The 16864-nt window shown below is 50.0% G+C and overlaps 2 protein-coding genes across 3 annotated transcripts; one reads left to right on the top strand and one right to left on the bottom strand.

Annotated features, from left to right (window-relative positions):
* Positions 1–2192: 2192 nt before the first annotated feature.
* Positions 2193–5020, top strand: STAR (steroidogenic acute regulatory protein). Its single transcript, XM_059831534.1, has 7 exons — positions 2193–2363; positions 2957–3070; positions 3359–3486; positions 3567–3725; positions 4314–4498; positions 4709–4802; positions 4892–5020. The coding sequence occupies exons 1-7, from the start codon at positions 2300–2302 to the stop codon at positions 4997–4999; spliced, it is 852 nt and encodes a 283-aa protein (XP_059687517.1). The 5' UTR covers positions 2193–2299; the 3' UTR covers positions 5000–5020.
* Positions 5021–6301: 1281 nt separating this feature from the next.
* On the bottom strand, positions 6302–15675 carry ASH2L (ASH2 like, histone lysine methyltransferase complex subunit). 2 transcript variants are annotated; one of them, XM_059831428.1, is made up of 17 exons: positions 15625–15675; positions 15238–15307; positions 14161–14306; positions 13269–13357; positions 12821–12915; positions 12591–12686; positions 12267–12362; positions 11958–12033; positions 11239–11256; positions 9793–9886; positions 9200–9417; positions 8811–8978; positions 8261–8454; positions 7743–7835; positions 7289–7387; positions 6898–6957; positions 6302–6422 (listed from the first exon to the last, which is right to left on the bottom strand). In XM_059831428.1, exons 4-17 carry the CDS (start codon positions 13339–13341, stop codon positions 6315–6317), a joined length of 1488 nt encoding a protein of 495 aa, XP_059687411.1. In that variant the 5' UTR covers positions 13342–13357; positions 14161–14306; positions 15238–15307; positions 15625–15675; the 3' UTR covers positions 6302–6314. The 2 variants fall into 2 exon arrangements, with proteins under 2 accessions (XP_059687411.1, XP_059687412.1); XM_059831429.1 differs by lacking the exon at positions 11239–11256.
* Positions 15676–16864: the final 1189 nt, after the last annotated feature.

Genomic DNA, 16864 nt, shown 5'->3' with positions numbered 1-16864 from the left:
GTGTGCAGCCCAGCAGCACGGCGACAGCGTGGGACCCCCGAGGAGATGCTGAGGTGGTACTGGGAGGTGGTGAGGGTTGGGTGGAGGGGTTCCAGTTAACCAGACCTTCCTGAGGGTCCCGGATGCCTTTTCGGCACAACTTCCCAGGAGGCTGTGGGTCTCTGTGTGCCGCTCCGGGGACTGGCCGCCCAGAGCGTTTGCCTTGTGTGCCATGGCACAGCGTGTGTGTCCCCTCCCGAGGGGCACAGAGGGGCTCGTTCCCCCCCAGCCCGGAGCTGGAGGGGTGGCTCTGCCCGGGCTCTGTTTTGGTTCTTCTCACAAACAACAGCGCGTCCTTGTGCCGAGGCCTTGTGCCCAGGAGCGACTGCTCCGTCTGGGATAACAGCAGTCCCGGCCGGTTCGCAGCTGGGGGGTCTCCCTGCCCCCCTGGTCCCCAGTGCTGCGTCCCCCAGCCAGGGTGCTCCAGCTGCCTCGCCGGCAGGGCAGGGCGGGGGGGCTGCGGGGGGCCGGGGGGTCTCACACACTCTCCCCGGGCACCGCAGACCCGTCGGTGCTCAGCGTGTGTTTGGCACAAGCTCCAGGCTGTGGGGTTGGGAGCTCAGGGATTTCAAACCCTCCTGATTTTTCGTCCCCCCATGTGCAGGCATGTGGGGACCGGGTGGACAAAGCCCAGCTGGGGGGAGAGCTGTGGCAGGGACCCGGGAATCTCGCCTGCGCAGGTCTGCGGCACCGGTCGGCGAGCGGGAGCGTGGCTGCAGTGGGGATTTCCTAGTAAACATTCGGAAAGGGGATGGTGCAGCTTCTGGCTTCATCCTGATCGCATCAGCCCCTCCATCTAATTGCGCATCGCTGACGTGTCTTTTCTTGCATGTGGTGGAGAACAGCAGCCCCGGCCATGGAGAGGAGCTGTCCTGGGGAGCAGCGGGGCCCAAGCAGCGAGACCGTTCCCGGATGACAGGTAGGACCCAAACAGTCTCTCGGGGGGCTCGGTGGGCGGGCTGGCGGAGGCGAGGGGCTCCCTGGGGCTGGGCCACCGGCGCAGCAAGCGGCTGACCTCCCCCTTGGCCAAGTTGTTGCAACAGCGGGGAGGAAGGTCAGGTTCCCCGCAGGAGGGTGCAGGGGCTGACGTCAAAGGAAGCAGCTGGTGATTCACGGGTTCTTGGGAGCGCTGGGCTCTGGGGCTGTAAATCATCCCAGAAATGTCATTTCATCCTTGAGTGTTATCGCTGCTCTGCCGTTGCCCACCGCTCCTGGCTCCGTGGCAGATAAACCGGCCTCTGGGGGAGGTATGGGAGCTGCACCTCGCTCCCAGTCCTGGGCTCAGCGGCTTGATATGCTTAATATTCAGCTTTATATAGGTTGAAAGACAGACTCTGTTAACGCGGGACTCGGGGGGGCAAAAGGGAGGGCTGTGTGCTGTCCAAAACACTCTTGTCCGTGCGATGTGCATAAAGCATCCCGGGTGCTGCCCTGCCCTGCACAGCCATCCCGGGTGCCCACCGATCCCACGCACGTTTGCGGGTGCTAGCGATGTCAGGATGTCCTGCTCTGCCTGCGGGGTTTGGTCTCGAGCACTGGGGCTTTAACGTGCCGCTGCAGCGAGGGCTCTGCGGGGGGGTCTGCCCCCCGGGTGGGGCGACAGGCTGCCTGGTTCTTGTATCCAGCATGGGCTGAGCCTGGCTGCAGGTATTCCGGGATGGTTATGATGTGAGGTGGTGTTTTCCATCATTATCCGTTGTTATCTGTTATTATCCGTTGTTATCCACCATTATGCATTGTTACTTGTCAGAATTGATTGTTATCCGTTGTTATCCATGGCTGATGATCCATGCCGGGGCAGCCGTGCCGTGGACCCCATGTCCACGTGCAGCGGGGTTTGTCCCTGGCACAGGGATTGCTCCCAAAGCACCGTACAAGCTGGGCAGGGAGGCTGTGCCTCGGTCTCCTGCCCTTGTCTCGCTGCGGGAGCTGCCTGTGCCCCCCATGGCTGGACCGCGGATGGGGGCTGGCCGGGGTCCATCATGCTAGCGTGGTGTGTGAGCACGCGTCCACCCATGTGCGTGCATCTGCTCGCCAGACGCGCCGGCGGTGACCCACGGCCCCCGGCAGATGCGTGAGGAGCCGGGTCTGGCCTTGGCCCCCAGGGCCCTGCCGTAAGTGATGGCTCTTATCTCCCTGCTGACAAGCCAGCATCCTTCAGCGGGCGTATTTAAGGCTGAGCACCCGGAGGGCCAGAGCAGAGGAGCACTCACCACAGAGACACCCGCCCACAGCCCACGGCTCCATCTGGACCAGGGAGATGCTGCCCGCGACGTTCAAGCTCTGCGCCGCCATCTCCTACCGGCACCTGCGCAACATGACCGGTGAGGGGTCGGGGGGACGGGACGTGCGGCTGGGGGAGCCCCTCTCCACGGGCTGCCTGCGGTGGGCAGCGCTGGCAGGGCTCGCAGGGCGGGAGGAGGCTGGGGGCTCTGGGGATGCTCTCCCCACCCCATGCCCTGTTGCTTTCTGGGTTTCACGTTTTACTGTCTCCACAACCCATTTTGCCCCCAGACCTATTTCTGGGGTCCGAGGGGGATGGCTGTGTGCCATTGCTGAACGTGGCGCGTAGCTATAGGTGACACGGCGAGGATTTTGTATTCTTGTACTCCATTTCCTATGGCCTTTCCTGGGCACCCGCGTGATTGCTCCTCAGTATTTTTACGACTGTTGTCTGCTCCCCGCCTGCTGCGCGAGTCGGACCTGGAGCAAAGGCCGGGTTGTGTAGGACAGCTTCTGTCCCAGAGCAATGGCAGTCAGCTGCTCTCTGTGCCTGTAGGGACTTCAGTGAAGGTGGCAAAAAGAGACTTTTTCAATGTCCTATGTTTAAATTGCAAAAAAAAAAAAAAAAAAGAAATAGCAAACCCTCTGCAGCATGGTGCCTGGTGCTGGTGAGTGATGCGCTCTCTGCTCTCAGGGCTGAGAAGACAAGCCGCTGTCACCATCAGCCAGGAGCTGAGCAAGTTCGCCTGCCACAGCACAGGACCCAGCACGTGGATTAACCAGGTTCGCAGAAGAAGCTCCTTGCTCAGTAAGTGACCAGCAGACGGGGGGGTCTGCCCCTTTCTGCCAGGCGGTGACTGTCACGGGTCAGGGCTCGGGAGAGTGGTTGGAGGAAAACCTGCTCGTGGGTAGCCTGTGCTTTTGCTAAACAAATGGTGAAGGCAGGCAAGCGGTGGGAATTGAGTTTACTTCCCCAGCCCCTGGGCACGGAGAAGTGTATTTGATGTAGGTAAAGCTTATCATCTGGCGTTAGGATGTGTTAGTCAGCTGTGCAGTGTTCTTACACTCACTCCTGCTTTTGTCCGATCCCGTGCAGGCTCAAGGTTGGAGGAGAAGCCCTTCAGTGAGATGGAAATGTCTTACATCAAACAAGGAGAGGAAGCCCTCCAGAAATCACTCAGCATCCTCGGGGACCAGGACGGCTGGAAGACAGAGACAGTGGTGGTAGGTGCTCTGCTTTGCAGCAGACTGACTCGGTTCTCCTGTAAATATTTGTGATAATAATTCTGCCTTCCTCTCTGCAGGATAATGGAGACAAAGTGCTGAGCAAAGTGCTCCCAGATGTGGGCAAGGTGTTCCGACTCGAGGTGGTGGTGGACCAGCCCCTGGACGCGGTGTACAGTGAGCTGGTGGACAACATGGAGCAGATGGGAGACTGGAATCCCAATGTCAAAGAAGTCAAGGTAGGAAGCACATGTCCCAGGGGTTCACACACACGCGCTGCTCTGAGCGGCATTGGAAGGGACAAAGAATCTCTTTGCCCATCACAGCAGGGGCACAGGGCTTTCTCCACCCGTTCTTTGGGAATGGAGAAGCCGGACTTTACTTTGTCCGCTTCCTACTGCAGACAGAGCTTGTTCTGCAGGAATCACATTGCTACTGCAGCAGAAGTGAGTCTGTAGCAGCTTGTCTGCTACTTATTCTGTAGGAGATGCGCTTTACTGCAAGGTAGCAGGCCAGTTCTGTTGTTAAATTTGTACTGTTAATGGAGGAGAAACAGCACAGTACCCCAATGTGCAGGGAAGAGGGTTTTGCTATTCCACAGCTTGTCTAGAAGAAGAGAAGCATTAAGCGAAATACCTTCCCTTTTCAGGTATTGAAAACTAATGATGTTCTGCATTCTGGGATGAAGCAGATATTTGCCATTTTTCTCACTATAAACACCAAGTTTTTTTAAGAGCATGTATTTGAACACGCAGTAATCAAAGCTAACTTTTAGCTGTGTTTGCAGTAAATACTTCAAATTAATGTTTTAATTCTAAACTGTCCAGATTCTCCAGAAGATTGGAAAGGACACAGTGATCACCCACGAGAAGGCGGCTGCTACCCCTGGTAACATTGTTGGGCCACGCGACTTTGTGAGCGTCCGGTGCTCTAAGAGACGTGGCTCCACCTGCGTCCTGGCCGGCATGTCCACAAAATACAGAGCTATGCCAGAACAGGAAGGATTTATAAGGTAATCACCCTTTGCATTCACTTACAGGGTGTGTAATGACAGGCAGATTGACACACTAGCTTTTAGTAGGGGCTCAGAGTTATCAGGTTTGATTGATAGCAGGAACTGCTAGGGAAACCCTAATTCACAAAGCGCTTCAGCACGGCTATAGTTTTTGAGTCTAGAAGTCACATGTTGCTTTCTAACGCGTGCACCCCTGTCCTCTCACAGAGCTGAAAACGGTCCCACGTGTATGATCCTGCGCCCGCTGCCCGGCAGTCCTTCCCAAACCAAGCTAATATGGCTTCTCAGCATTGACCTGAAGGTAAGTTTTGCAGTGAACATTTCACAGTAGAAGCAGGAGTTGGCATTCGAGGCAAGTTGCACTCACGGGCTGTGTCTGCTCCTCTCCAGGGCTGGCTGCCAAAGACCATCATCAACCAGGTTCTGTCCCAGACGCAGGTTGACTTTGCCAACCACCTCCGGGAGCGCCTGGCCCGGACGGTGGCCATGAACTGCTGACCGTGGCAGTGTAGTAACGCTCTGTTCGGGGGTAAAATAGGGAATCTTGTAACGGGGTAAGTCAGACACCATTTAATTACAGCCTGTGCTCATGAGCCAAGGCCTTTAATAGTATCACCACTAATTACTATGTAGTTTCAATAAATAAATAAAGCTTTATTTATTGAAACTAATTGGGGAGGTCACAGGGGTTCGCCTGGGCCAGCACAAGCTCATTGTGCAAATGCAGGACCAAAAATTTGAGGTAAAAGAAGTCCTGTGTTTGCTCCACTGAGCATGTGCTGGCCCAGTCAGGCCCCTGTGACCTCCCTAACTAATTAGTTTAAATAACTAAATAAAGCTTTAATTAGCATACATCACTATTAAAGGCCTTGGCTAATTAGTTATTAGGGACACCTGACTGGGAAGGCAGGAGGACCAGCACATGGACTGACTAAACCTCAAGTTTTACTCACCTCCTTCCCCCAGAACACAAACACAGCACTCACCTAAAAATTTTATTCCCTTCTTCCCCCAGGAAGCAGCTCTAATTTATTTTTCCTGTACAGACAGTGTCAAATTATTTATTCATGCAAAGCTCTGCACTGATGATCCTTGGCAGGAGGCCCTGCATAACTTGTCAATGCAGCGAGCAGGAGATCTTCAGCTTGAGAGATCTCTAAAGTAGATACTTTGAGTTTAAATCTCATTCATAACCTGTAAACAAGTCACAAGACAAAAAAAACCCCACAAAAGTAAGAGTTAAAGCCTTTATTTTTAAACTGGTTTCCAGTTTGTGGGGAAAAAAATACAGTTTGGACAGAAGCCCAAATCTCAGTCTTACATGCAGTAGTCTTTACAACACAATTCTTCTGGCTGGAAGCTGTTGTTTACAATTAGCCAAACACAGTTGAGGTGCAGAAGCATCAGTGTTGCTTCTGCAAGTGGACATACAGCAGGCAGGTCCGCCTAGAGCCTGCTCTCACTGAACAAATGACTGTTACAACCCAGGTACATCACATGAGAAGTTACCTCAACACAGTACTTGCTTCTTCAGCTAGCTACACTTTCAAAGTCACTGAAGACTCCAAGAGATGCCCACAAATAGCACAATACATACTAGAACTGCATTCACTTAGACTCCAGCATAGTGGTAGAGCGTGAATCTTCAGCAGGTAGCAAATATACATAACGCCTGCCAGTGAGAGCTGTGCTGGCTTCAGCTTGTCTGCTTGTTGGCTGATCACTCCAAGTGATGCATGTTCCTCTAGAATAAAAACCACTTGACTGGATACCCAACTGCGTCATTTTTGTTAACACTGCGTCACCTGCTTTGTTATGGCTCCCAGGGTGGACTTCGTCTTCCATCAACTTCTGTCTCTACGTGATATAGAACATCTGCCAGCGTGTGCTCTACAACAGCACCCCAGCCCATGTCACTCATCTGCAAAGGAAGTGGAAGTCAGATAGCTCAAGTCATGAAGTACAGGCTCAGGACAAAGGGTGACTACTAGCCCTGTTGTACAGCAGCATTCCAGGACTGTTTCCCTCTGAAAACATTAGCGGGGGGGGAGGGGGGGGGAATTTCCAAGTGTTTCCTTAAACAAGAATTCAGCCCTCTTATTGATAAAATAGGCTAACACAGGCAAGAACAGGGACTTGATAATCTGTTAAGAGGGACAAGACAGGCTCTTTAGTTAAAATTTAGCTAACAAATAACTTAGCATCTACTATCTGTCCTTAAAGATTTTTAAATACTATCTTTTTGGCTACACTATCCATGTACAAAGATGGAAGGACAGATACAGGCTTGGTATAAGTCAACTCCCACCACCACAACAAAATCTCAACCACTTTTTGTTTAAATACTGTGAGGCTATCACAAAGTGGGGGGGTAAAAAGCTTCAGTTCTTACTTACCGGACGGTAAGTGATATCTCTAGGTGGATATTTGAAATACGGCCCAAAGTTTATAGAAACCTGTGGAAGACACATTTGTCATTAGATCCAAAAACACAGGCAAATTTCTTTAGTCTTCCGTCCTCATCTCCTCCTACTCCTGAGGCTACCTGCACCCTGTGCAAGACCACAGGAACAAAAATCCTTGGTGTGAAAGGAGAGCGTTCCTTCAGCTGTTTGATAAAGTTACATCACGCAAGTGAACATCAGCATTGTTCCAGAGCCACTTCACTAAAATAATTGCATCCTTCCTCTTCACTTGCTTGACACTTACTCCCAGAGTGCCCACAATCTATGCATTACTAAAACTAGGATGGACTTAGGAATTACATCTCAAAGATATGTTACTTACCGTGCAGCCTTTGTACAAAGAAATAGCAGGAAAATAAACTCCTTCAAAGATATCTTTAAAGGCAATTCCTTGGCTGGCACCATTCTTGAAGAATATGATCTGAAAAGAAAAATGAAGAGTTTTTTTTTCCATTGATGCTAACTTTCATGACCTTAGTTGTGAACTACAAAGCAATCCTCAAGAGGCAGCTTAACCTACACTCCCCTTTACTTGATGCCAGACAATTACTTAAGTGACAGCAATAACATCACAAGCAAAGGGCACAGCTGGTTTGCTAAGTTCACATTTATTGTTGCTTTTATTAAAGCATTCTGGTTTTTGATGAAGAACTAATGATCAACCTCCCTTTGTGCTCATCAAATGGAAGCGATTAACACATACAATAAGCCAGTCTCAGCAGGCTCTCCATTCTTCCTGAACCTCTGCATCCTCCACTGACCAACACTTAACTTACCTGGCTTCCGGGTGCTTGCTTTAGGCTCTTCTCTGCTTTGTCCACAAAGTCCTTCTCTTCAAAGTACAAGTAGCTTTTGAATTTGATCAAAGCCTGAAATATTAGAAAACAACCACTTCAGAGGTAAGCCAGGCAAACTGTTACCTTTAGTGACACATTAAAGAACAACCAACCTGCAGGAGCCCTCCTCTGGGATAGGTGTGCCTGTTGTGTCAGAGTACCCGTGAAGAGTGATTCACACATCTCAAATATTTGGGAACCAGGAGGGGAAGAGAAGATGAAACGAGATGTGGGCAATCTCATTCAGTAATCCATGCAGACTCTTCCCTTGCAGAACCTCTGGGTGGTTCTGGGTATTTTGTTTTCGAGATGAATGCTTTGGACCTCTGCTATGAGCCACAGTGGTTACCCAGAGGTAGGATGGAAAGGATGCACTCAAAGGGGGCAAAATAGAGCAACCTGTTTTACACTCACCCACCTAGCCAACACTTAATCTGATAGCAAACTCCACACCTTACCTTATCTTTGTAAGTGTCAGGCAGCGATTTGGCAGTCTCAGTATCTTCGGGAAGACTGATGTAGAATCCCAGTATATCACCCTGTCCATAGCCAGACGAATAGTGTTTCCCTATCGACTGGTGAAACTTTGTTCCCTTTTTGCTGCGCCACGAGTAACTGAACTTGTCGTATCCCAGAGGCGCCTGGAGGTTCCCTGCGGAAACGAACATTTCTTCGTGAACATCTGCAGTGCAGCAGGAGCACCTCTCTGTGTCCCACTCCAAGCTTTGGAACAGTAATTACATTCAGTTAACAAATATGACTGCCATTAGTACAAATGCCTTGTCTAGTGTTAAGCAAGGCCAAGCATGTAACAGCATAAAGGATCCACCCCTACTGCAGTTCTGCACAGTTCAGATCACCTGCAGAAAGAGTTTTCCCTTAAGAAAAGCAGTGAAGAAGCAGGCAAGCTGACCATGACTTACCCTCCTTAGGTCTAAATTACTGGGGAAAGAAATATAGGAACCAGCTGGAATCCACTGCTAAGAAATATTTGGTAAAATTATTTACCTAGGGGCTGTGACCAGCCTAATCTGGCAGCTGTGTCTGGAGGCATCTCATCCATGGATATTTCAAAGTACCACGCTCCTTTCCGCACTCCATGTGAGGCTCGTACCATTGAATAGCCCTTCTCTCCGATAACAGTCAGTCTGTCATCAGAAATCTTTAACTGAGGAGCTGCAGTAGATAAGAGAAGATGATACGAGCAGTTCATTTGTGATTTCTAATGCGCGGAAATGTCAAAAGGCAAGCGAACATGCAGAAGTGGATTTAACATTTGCACCTCTTAAAGCAATTATGTCTGAAACTTTAATAACCAGTAACATGAGATTACAGAAGATGGCCCCTCATGAGAAGAGCTGGCTATACAACTTGCATACGGTTAGCAAGCTTTGTACCTCGGTCGTGCAGTGCTAGGAGGACTCGTTCATACAGGCAGGCTCTGTAGAGGTCCCCAGGAATAGGCTTTCCTGCCCAACAGTCTAGCTCCAATTTTTCTGGGTCAGGTGCGTGGGGGTCAGGCTCAGCCAAGATGTAACGATATCCATCTTTATTAAAGGGGTGTTCCAAAGGGTAACCGTGGGGTGGTAAGCGCTGAGCAGAAAACAATGGGTCACTGTGAAACACAAAAACTACAGGTTGGCATCTCATGGTGGCTATTGTTCAGTCACAAGTCAACCCATGACAATCTCTTCCAGAGCTGTACCTGCAGCGCTTGCGGCCTGCACGCTGCTTTGCTTCCAAGAGTCTGTGCGAAATGAGCATTACTCATCTACAAAATGAGTGTATACTCATCTATTTCAAATAATTTCTAGCAAGCAACCTATCAATAATATCACAGGGTTATAGCACGATTGCTCATAAACCTACCAAGGGCAAAGACAGGTGGGAGGTAGCTTAAGGCATCAAAAGTAAAGCTATCTCTCCGACTACGTAAACACCTCGCTAGAGATGCTTATCATTGTTGCCAGCACATCATCTTTCCACTTACCTTCTGGTTTTCTTGGCTGTTCCCGTGGTCCCTCCGTCTTGCTGCTTGCGCTTCGCTCCCCGTCCCTTCCCACTGCCTCCTGCAGCAATTCCCCCTTGACATAGAAACCACAGGATGTTAAGCAGCTGATGATTAGAGAAAGCCCATGAGGATGGAATCTCCATAAACAGAAAGGGTTAGGAGCAGCCAAATTAAAATCAGTTCATGAGCTCAAGTACCTTCTTCCACAGTTCTATTTGAAAACTGACTTTATTGAAAATGAGCATAACAAAATTCAGAACTTATGTAGCTTCTAGTCAACTTTTGAAATGTCTTAATTAAGAGTGGAAGCTAAGTGAGATTTATCAACAAAATGAGCTCAACTCAAGCTTTTAAGGTGAGAATTAAGAACCTTTTCTGTCATCAAAAGATCTACAGACAGCAGCATTGGGATCTGGTTCAAAAGCATTATTACTGGCTTTCATGGAGATTCCAGTCACAGTTCAAATTTACTTCTGCAAAAGTAGCAGAAAACAGCCTACAGCACACGCTGTCTGATCTTAAGCAAAGTCATCATCCCAGTGACACACTATGCTGGAGAAACACTGTGACAGCAATAAGCACTTAACATTCAACTTCCATCTACAAAATAAAATACACCTAAGTTGAGGAAAAATGAAAAGCAGTTGAGGTGTTTCTCTTCAGTATTACCAAAATCAGTACTATGATTGAACAGCCTATCATTTCGTATTACAGCACCCAATTTTTACTCATAAATAAAACTATAGTATAGGAAAAGCCGTATGTCAAATGTAATCAAACTAATACCAGTATAACACTTTAATACATTAAATTGTATCACACTATTTCGAAAAAGATCACTGTTGATTTACAAGGAAAACTACAGAATTTTTACATACTGTAGATAAACACCTTTGTGAACTGCATACTGTGTTGTAACTAAAAATATAGTCAGCTTTTAAATTATCAGCATTCCCCTTACAGTGTAAGGGATTCAAACCATTGAAGGAATACCATATTCTGCACAAACATGACGTGATCTCAACTGCACTTGCTAGTTTTAGTGCAGATAAACATTTAGGCTCTCCAGTTTGTCATCACGTATTTACCTAAGCAATCACAGTATCATACCAGCTCATGGATTCAGACCACTTATTTAGGCATTGAGGTTTAAAACTACAACAATATCAGGTCAAATCACACAAACTAAAAATAAACCCAAGCAAAAAACTTTAAACCAGTCAAGTGGGGCAGAATATGATAATCAAAAGCTTCTAACCGCTAAAGATTAAAAAGTGAAATTGTTGTTTTGTATTCAAGTATTACTGCAATCACATCAGAGCACGCTTTTGATTTTTAATTGACTTTAGCTTCTAAGATAATTGAGCAAAAGAGCTTTGCAAACAATAATACTTAAGTTTTAGAAGCTGAAAGGTAAATATTCACCTCCCAAAGAGGCTCCACCTGTAAGAACAGAAGTGGCACCACGTATTTGTCAGTCTTCCAGAAATTAAAGAAAAAACAACCAGTGCATGAAATGGAGACAACGCAGCCTTACATATCTATGACCCTGTTTCAAAAAGCCCAAAACACCTCCCGTTAGGTACTATTTGAATGTGCTTAATATAGAACGGTGTAGCCTTGCACACAAAGAAATCTCATTGGCAGGTAGTATTACTACAGGAAGATTACCATAAGTAATCTCAGCAAGCCAGGCAAAGTTGTTAGCACGGCTGTCATTCCGCAAAAAAAGAACAACAATAAAATGCAACCCATGATTATAAAGGGTAATACATACTTTCCCCAACTACTTTCAAATCTCAGAGTGAGGGAAACAGGAAATCTGAATAATGCAAATAAGTAAATTAAAATCACTACAGAAGAAAACTGACAAGCTCAGCTTTCTGGCAAGCATCTTGATTTACTTGGCTGCCATGAAGAAAAAAGTTGAACCTTCACAAGAAGATAAAGTTAATCTCTCTCTATAGAAAGGCATGGTAAAACTAGCTGAACGTGTTTTGAACATAATAAGCATAACCTCAGTTCACACGACAGGTTTATCTGCAGCATCTCAACTGACATAACTGCACAGACGCCCAGCTATAGGACTGGGAAAATACAGCTTAGTCCCAAATACTCAAAAACTGCCTGATTAAAGAACTTGCCATTTAAGCTTCCGCTTGTGGATACAGCGCTGTTCTGCTTCTGGTTATCATATGCAGGACCAATATTGGCAAGATCCTGAAACAGATAAAAAAATTAATGTACAGACTCGGTCAAACTTACCACTCAAAGCCTGAACACGGCACTTCCAGGTGCTGGAGGACTCCAGCGCATCGCTTGGCACAACGCAGGCTCACAGCATGACTTGGCTAAGAAGTTTTGCTCATTTGACTGAGCATAAGGCACCAGCAAAAAGAACTCCCTCTCCTTCCTCCCAGCGGCACAGTTTCCTTCCATCTCTAATTACGTACTTGGTCTAGAAGTCCAAACTTGGGGTAATCTTCTTCTGGGTCTTTACTCCCTGGGTCCGGATGCTCTTTCACCAAGAATACATCTCTTTCTTTACACTAAAATAGAGGAAGAGTTTAAGTTACACAGGGTAAGATCATGTCAAGTTCATTAACAAGTGTTTAAATCATAGTATTTACTATTAATATGGAGTATGCATATCAACTCCATAAGCAGCATTAGAATCTTCACTGTTCAGCTCTAAGTCCAGACCTCAGCAAACACGAATGTCAGACAACTGTACCATTCGCAGAAAATCCTCCACAAATTTAACTCCAAATACTTACCATAGTTTTGACAATATTATTAGGCCAAGTCATTTTCCCAGGTCTCTGTCGTGTTGTCATACACTCCCAGTATTTATCAATAAATGGGATAATATCCTGTAAAAATATAAAATAAAATTGAGTCTTAACAGCGTGGGTCTGAAGGTCTCGCTGCCAATATTGGTTTGAACTTGCTCTTCACTGAAATCATAGCTTACGTAAATCCGTCATGATTTTTATAACAGCCTTACCTTATCTTTTGAGAACATAGTTTTTGGGTGCTCATCTTGTGTCCTTGACTGCCACGTTAAGTTGGCCAGAGCACTAAGGCACATTTCCTTGAGATCTTAAAAACAAAAACATACCAGAAGTAGAATTACACTTCATGGGGAAGATCAAACACACACCCATGCACACAGCGATTACTAACCACACAGCATCCGTGCTATCCTGAATAACAGTACAACCCTCACAAGTGCTGGCCTAACTCAGCACCCCTCACTAAAGAGAAGATTTTCACCATCTTAGTAAGTTAGCAGCAAAACATTTTTAGAAAAAGCCACACATGCTTGTTGCTAATATGGGATTTTTTGGTCATTTTTGAAGAGTTTCACCACAACCTTCCCACTGACTTTAGATAAAATGAAGCCTCTGGGATTATCTTGCACAGAATTTCAACGAACGTGCTTTTACACTTACTTGCTTGTTTTCTTAAGAAATACGTGTTCCCACTGTGATGACAAACGTTGCAATGGAAACTGTAGTTGGTCATGAAAGGCAGACATGATCTGGAAAAGAGCACGCTGACTTGTAAGTTCTGGTGTGCGCCTTACTTAGTGTATCAGGTTAAGAAATTAATTATTCTTTACAACATCGGGTAAAGAAATTTATTATTCCAGGTTAACAAATTAATTATTCTCTCTCCCTCCAAAACCAGAAACATCTTACAGGTTCAATGATATTTTCATCAAGTTAGGTTTATCATGGGCATCAAGAAAAGCCACAAAACTCTTGAGAAAAACGTAAGCAAGCTAAGTGTCATCTTCTTGTTTTAGAGAAGTCCTCAAATTCATTCAGCAAAATAAGAGACAACAACCCAGAAGCTCTGGACAAGGAGCTCCAAGTTAATTAATTTTAACTGGAAGTCTAGAGTAATTTTTAGGGACAAAATACAACCAGAAAAAGTTAAGTTTGTAATAAGTCTAAGGTCAGTCCCACATAGATTCTAGAAAGAAAGCTGAATTTACTTTTCCCTTACAGGAAGATTTTAATTTTTGTTCACGCCAATTGGAAATGTCTGTTGAAGCCCCCTCGGCTTTTCAAATAACGCTTACAGGCCTCTAAGGCACTAAGTCCAAGTGACTTGGCTCTGACTGTCCTGAGGTCTGGACAATGATTTTTTTAAAGCTGAAATGTACAAACATAAACACTTCCTGCTCTGTTGGGTAAAACTTTTCTTATTTACATAACACATTGTTTTCCAAGCCTCAGGAACCCGGGCAGGGTCCTGGTCCTTGGGAATTTACCCTCTAAATACCTCTATTTTCGCCAACCAAAGTTTCGTGCCCAGCATTAAGCAGAGCGTACATACGTGGTATCAATGCCAAATGTGTCTGCTGTGAACCACTTTGTGCAAATTCCACACTGCAGCTCTATCTCTCCAAGCTGCCGCCCGTTCTCTTCATCCACGGAGCCTGCCTGAGCATCCAAGACCTCAGAATTGTCCCCGGCAGCTTCCTACAACCAGAGCAGATCAGCAAACTTGGACCGGCTTAAAGATTGACTGAATCAGACAGGAAAGAAGTTTTGTGTAGTAACCTGTCAAGACAGGAGAATTTAGAGGGAATCAGCTTTTTCCCCCTAATACACAGCCATGCACTGAGTGAGCTGGAACTATTTCGTAGATTCAGTTAGTTAGAACTAATCAGATAGGTGAGGATTTAATTTCCAAAATAATTCTTTAAAGAGCTAAAACTGGAGCTAGCAGGATGGCAAGTGCTGCTTGTCTGAACCACAGGAACATGGCCAGACTTTATTTTTTGAATAACTAACCTTCCCACCTTCTACGTCTTTGTCTTACCCCTGACCTAGTAATCCCGGAAAACTGAGAATGCTTATGAGTCCTAACACGTCAGGCATTACCAGATATCTATTTATTAAATAAAAACGTTTTCTGAAAAAATTCCTACACTTCCCCTTTTCCTACGCCACATACAACCTGTGGCTATCTTACACTTTTGCATCTCCTCTGTCATCTGCGCAAAGACACTAGATCGCTACCCAATAAGAATCCTTTGGGAAAACGTGCTGGTGGTGAGGGAAAAAAGCCATCTGAGTGGGAGAAGGGAGAGTGCTAGCGGTCTGGTGAACAGATATCCCAAGGATAAGCCTCAACCTCAGCCTGCAATGACCCACAAGAGGGAAGGACAATTTCCAAGTCCAGGATCCGCAGCTCTCGCAGACCTGCACGGACTCCACCGCGAGAGCTCTGCCGCAGGGACAAACTGTGGCATCAGACGGCAAGGGCGGCCAGGCAGCGTCCTCACCAAGAGGCCGCACGTTCCGCTTTGGGCAGTCTCACATTCGCTACCTGTCCCAGCTCGGCAGAGCTCAGCCCCGCGGACCGGGCCCCTCTCCCCGCGAGCCCCAGCTGCCCGCAGCCACCTACCAGGGGGTCCTTTCCGTTGGCGGACTCTGTCTCCAGAGCTGTGGTGACATCGACCAGGGCGGCATCCCCCCTGCGAGAGCAGAAATGCGGTCCTGAGAGGGGCCCCCATCTCGGTCCCGGTGTAACCGCGGCGGGGCCCGGGGCTCGGCGTCGACCGGGGCGGCCTGGCACGGACCGGGCCCTCCCGGGCAGCACGGGCCGGGGACCCTGGGGTAGACGGGCCGCCCATAACCCCACGGCTTCCCGGGGGAGGGGACCCCCCGCGGGACCCTCACGGTTTCCAGGGTAACGGGGGAAAGGGCCCCCATGACCCTCACGGTTTCCAGGCCCGGGGGGCGCGGGGGGCCTGGGCCGGCGGGCCGGACCCGCGGGCAGGGAGGGGCATACCCGGTCTCGGCGTCGGTAGCGCCCGGCTCGGGCGGAGCCGGAGGCTCCGCGGCGGGAGGGTCCGGGGCGGGCTCCGCACCCTCGGGCGCAGGAGCAACGATCCCGGCCGCGGCTGAGGCCGCCGGCGCCGCCGCCGCCGCCGCCATTTTCACCCACCGCCCCACGCTCGCGAGAAGGCGCCGCGCGCCGCTCTCGCGAGACTCCCCGCTTTAAAGGGCAATGGCGCTGGCGGGCCCCACCGCGGGACGGCGGGCGGCGGAGCGGCGCCACCTGCCGGCGGCCGCCGGGAAGGACACGGCGGGGGGGGCCGTGAAGGGTGGGCGCGGCTGCCCCCGGGAGGAGGAGCGGGGCCCCGCCAGCCGCCGCCCTGCGGAACCCTCCCGCTGCGGGGCCGGCGGAGGCGGGGGACCCCCCGCTCGGCTCCTCACGCCGCCGGGGGCCGGGCGCGGCTGTGCCGGGGGCTAACGCGCGGCCGTCTGTCCCCACGGCCGCCCGCGCTGCAGCGGCAAAGGCTCCTGGCAGGGGGGGTCACCCGCCGCATCCCTCTGCCCGGCCCGGCAGCACCCCCGGCCCAGCCGCACCCGTCCCCCCGGGGCTGGTCCTCGGGCCCTCCCCCGCGCCCGCAGCGGTCCCAGCCCCGTGGTCCTGTCCTGTGCCCCCCCCGGGGAGGGGCGGCGGGTGCTCAGCACCCTCTCCCCTGGTCCTGCTCCGGATGGCGCTGGGAGAAGGGGAAACCACGGGGGGGGCAGAGCCCCTGCCTGGACGGGGCCGGGGGCGTGACGGGGACGATGCCCACGGGTGCCCCGGGCCGCGGTGCCGCCTCCAAGGAGCAGGACCGGATTGCGGGGGGGGGTGCGGGGGGCACCCGTCCGCAGGGGTCCCAGGTGCCGGGCAGTGCAGGGTGCTGGGGCCAGCGGTGTCCCCGCAGAGCGAGGGGGTGGCTGTCCCCCCCGGCAGGGCAGGGCCGGAGCGAGCTGGTGGTGGGGAATGGCCCGGGAGGGACGGGTGGAGAGAGGGACGGGGAGGAGAAGGGATGGGGAGATGGAGAGATGAGGCAGGGATGGGGAGGGCTGGAGGCAGGGAGAGAAAGATGGGGAGAGGGAGGGAGGGGGGAGGAACGGGGGAGGTGGAAATGGGGAGGGATGGGGGGCAGATGGGGGGTGGAGGGGAGGGACGATGGAGATAGGGACGGAGGGAGGGAGGGAGCCGGGGACGGAGGGATGGGAAGAGGGACGGGGAG

The sequence above is a fragment of the Gavia stellata genome, chromosome 31, assembly GCF_030936135.1.
Source record: "Gavia stellata isolate bGavSte3 chromosome 31, bGavSte3.hap2, whole genome shotgun sequence".
Classification (NCBI taxonomy): domain Eukaryota; kingdom Metazoa; phylum Chordata; class Aves; order Gaviiformes; family Gaviidae; genus Gavia; species Gavia stellata.
Note: the sequence above shows the minus strand (reverse complement) of the source record. Positions and strands in the feature narration are given on the sequence as shown.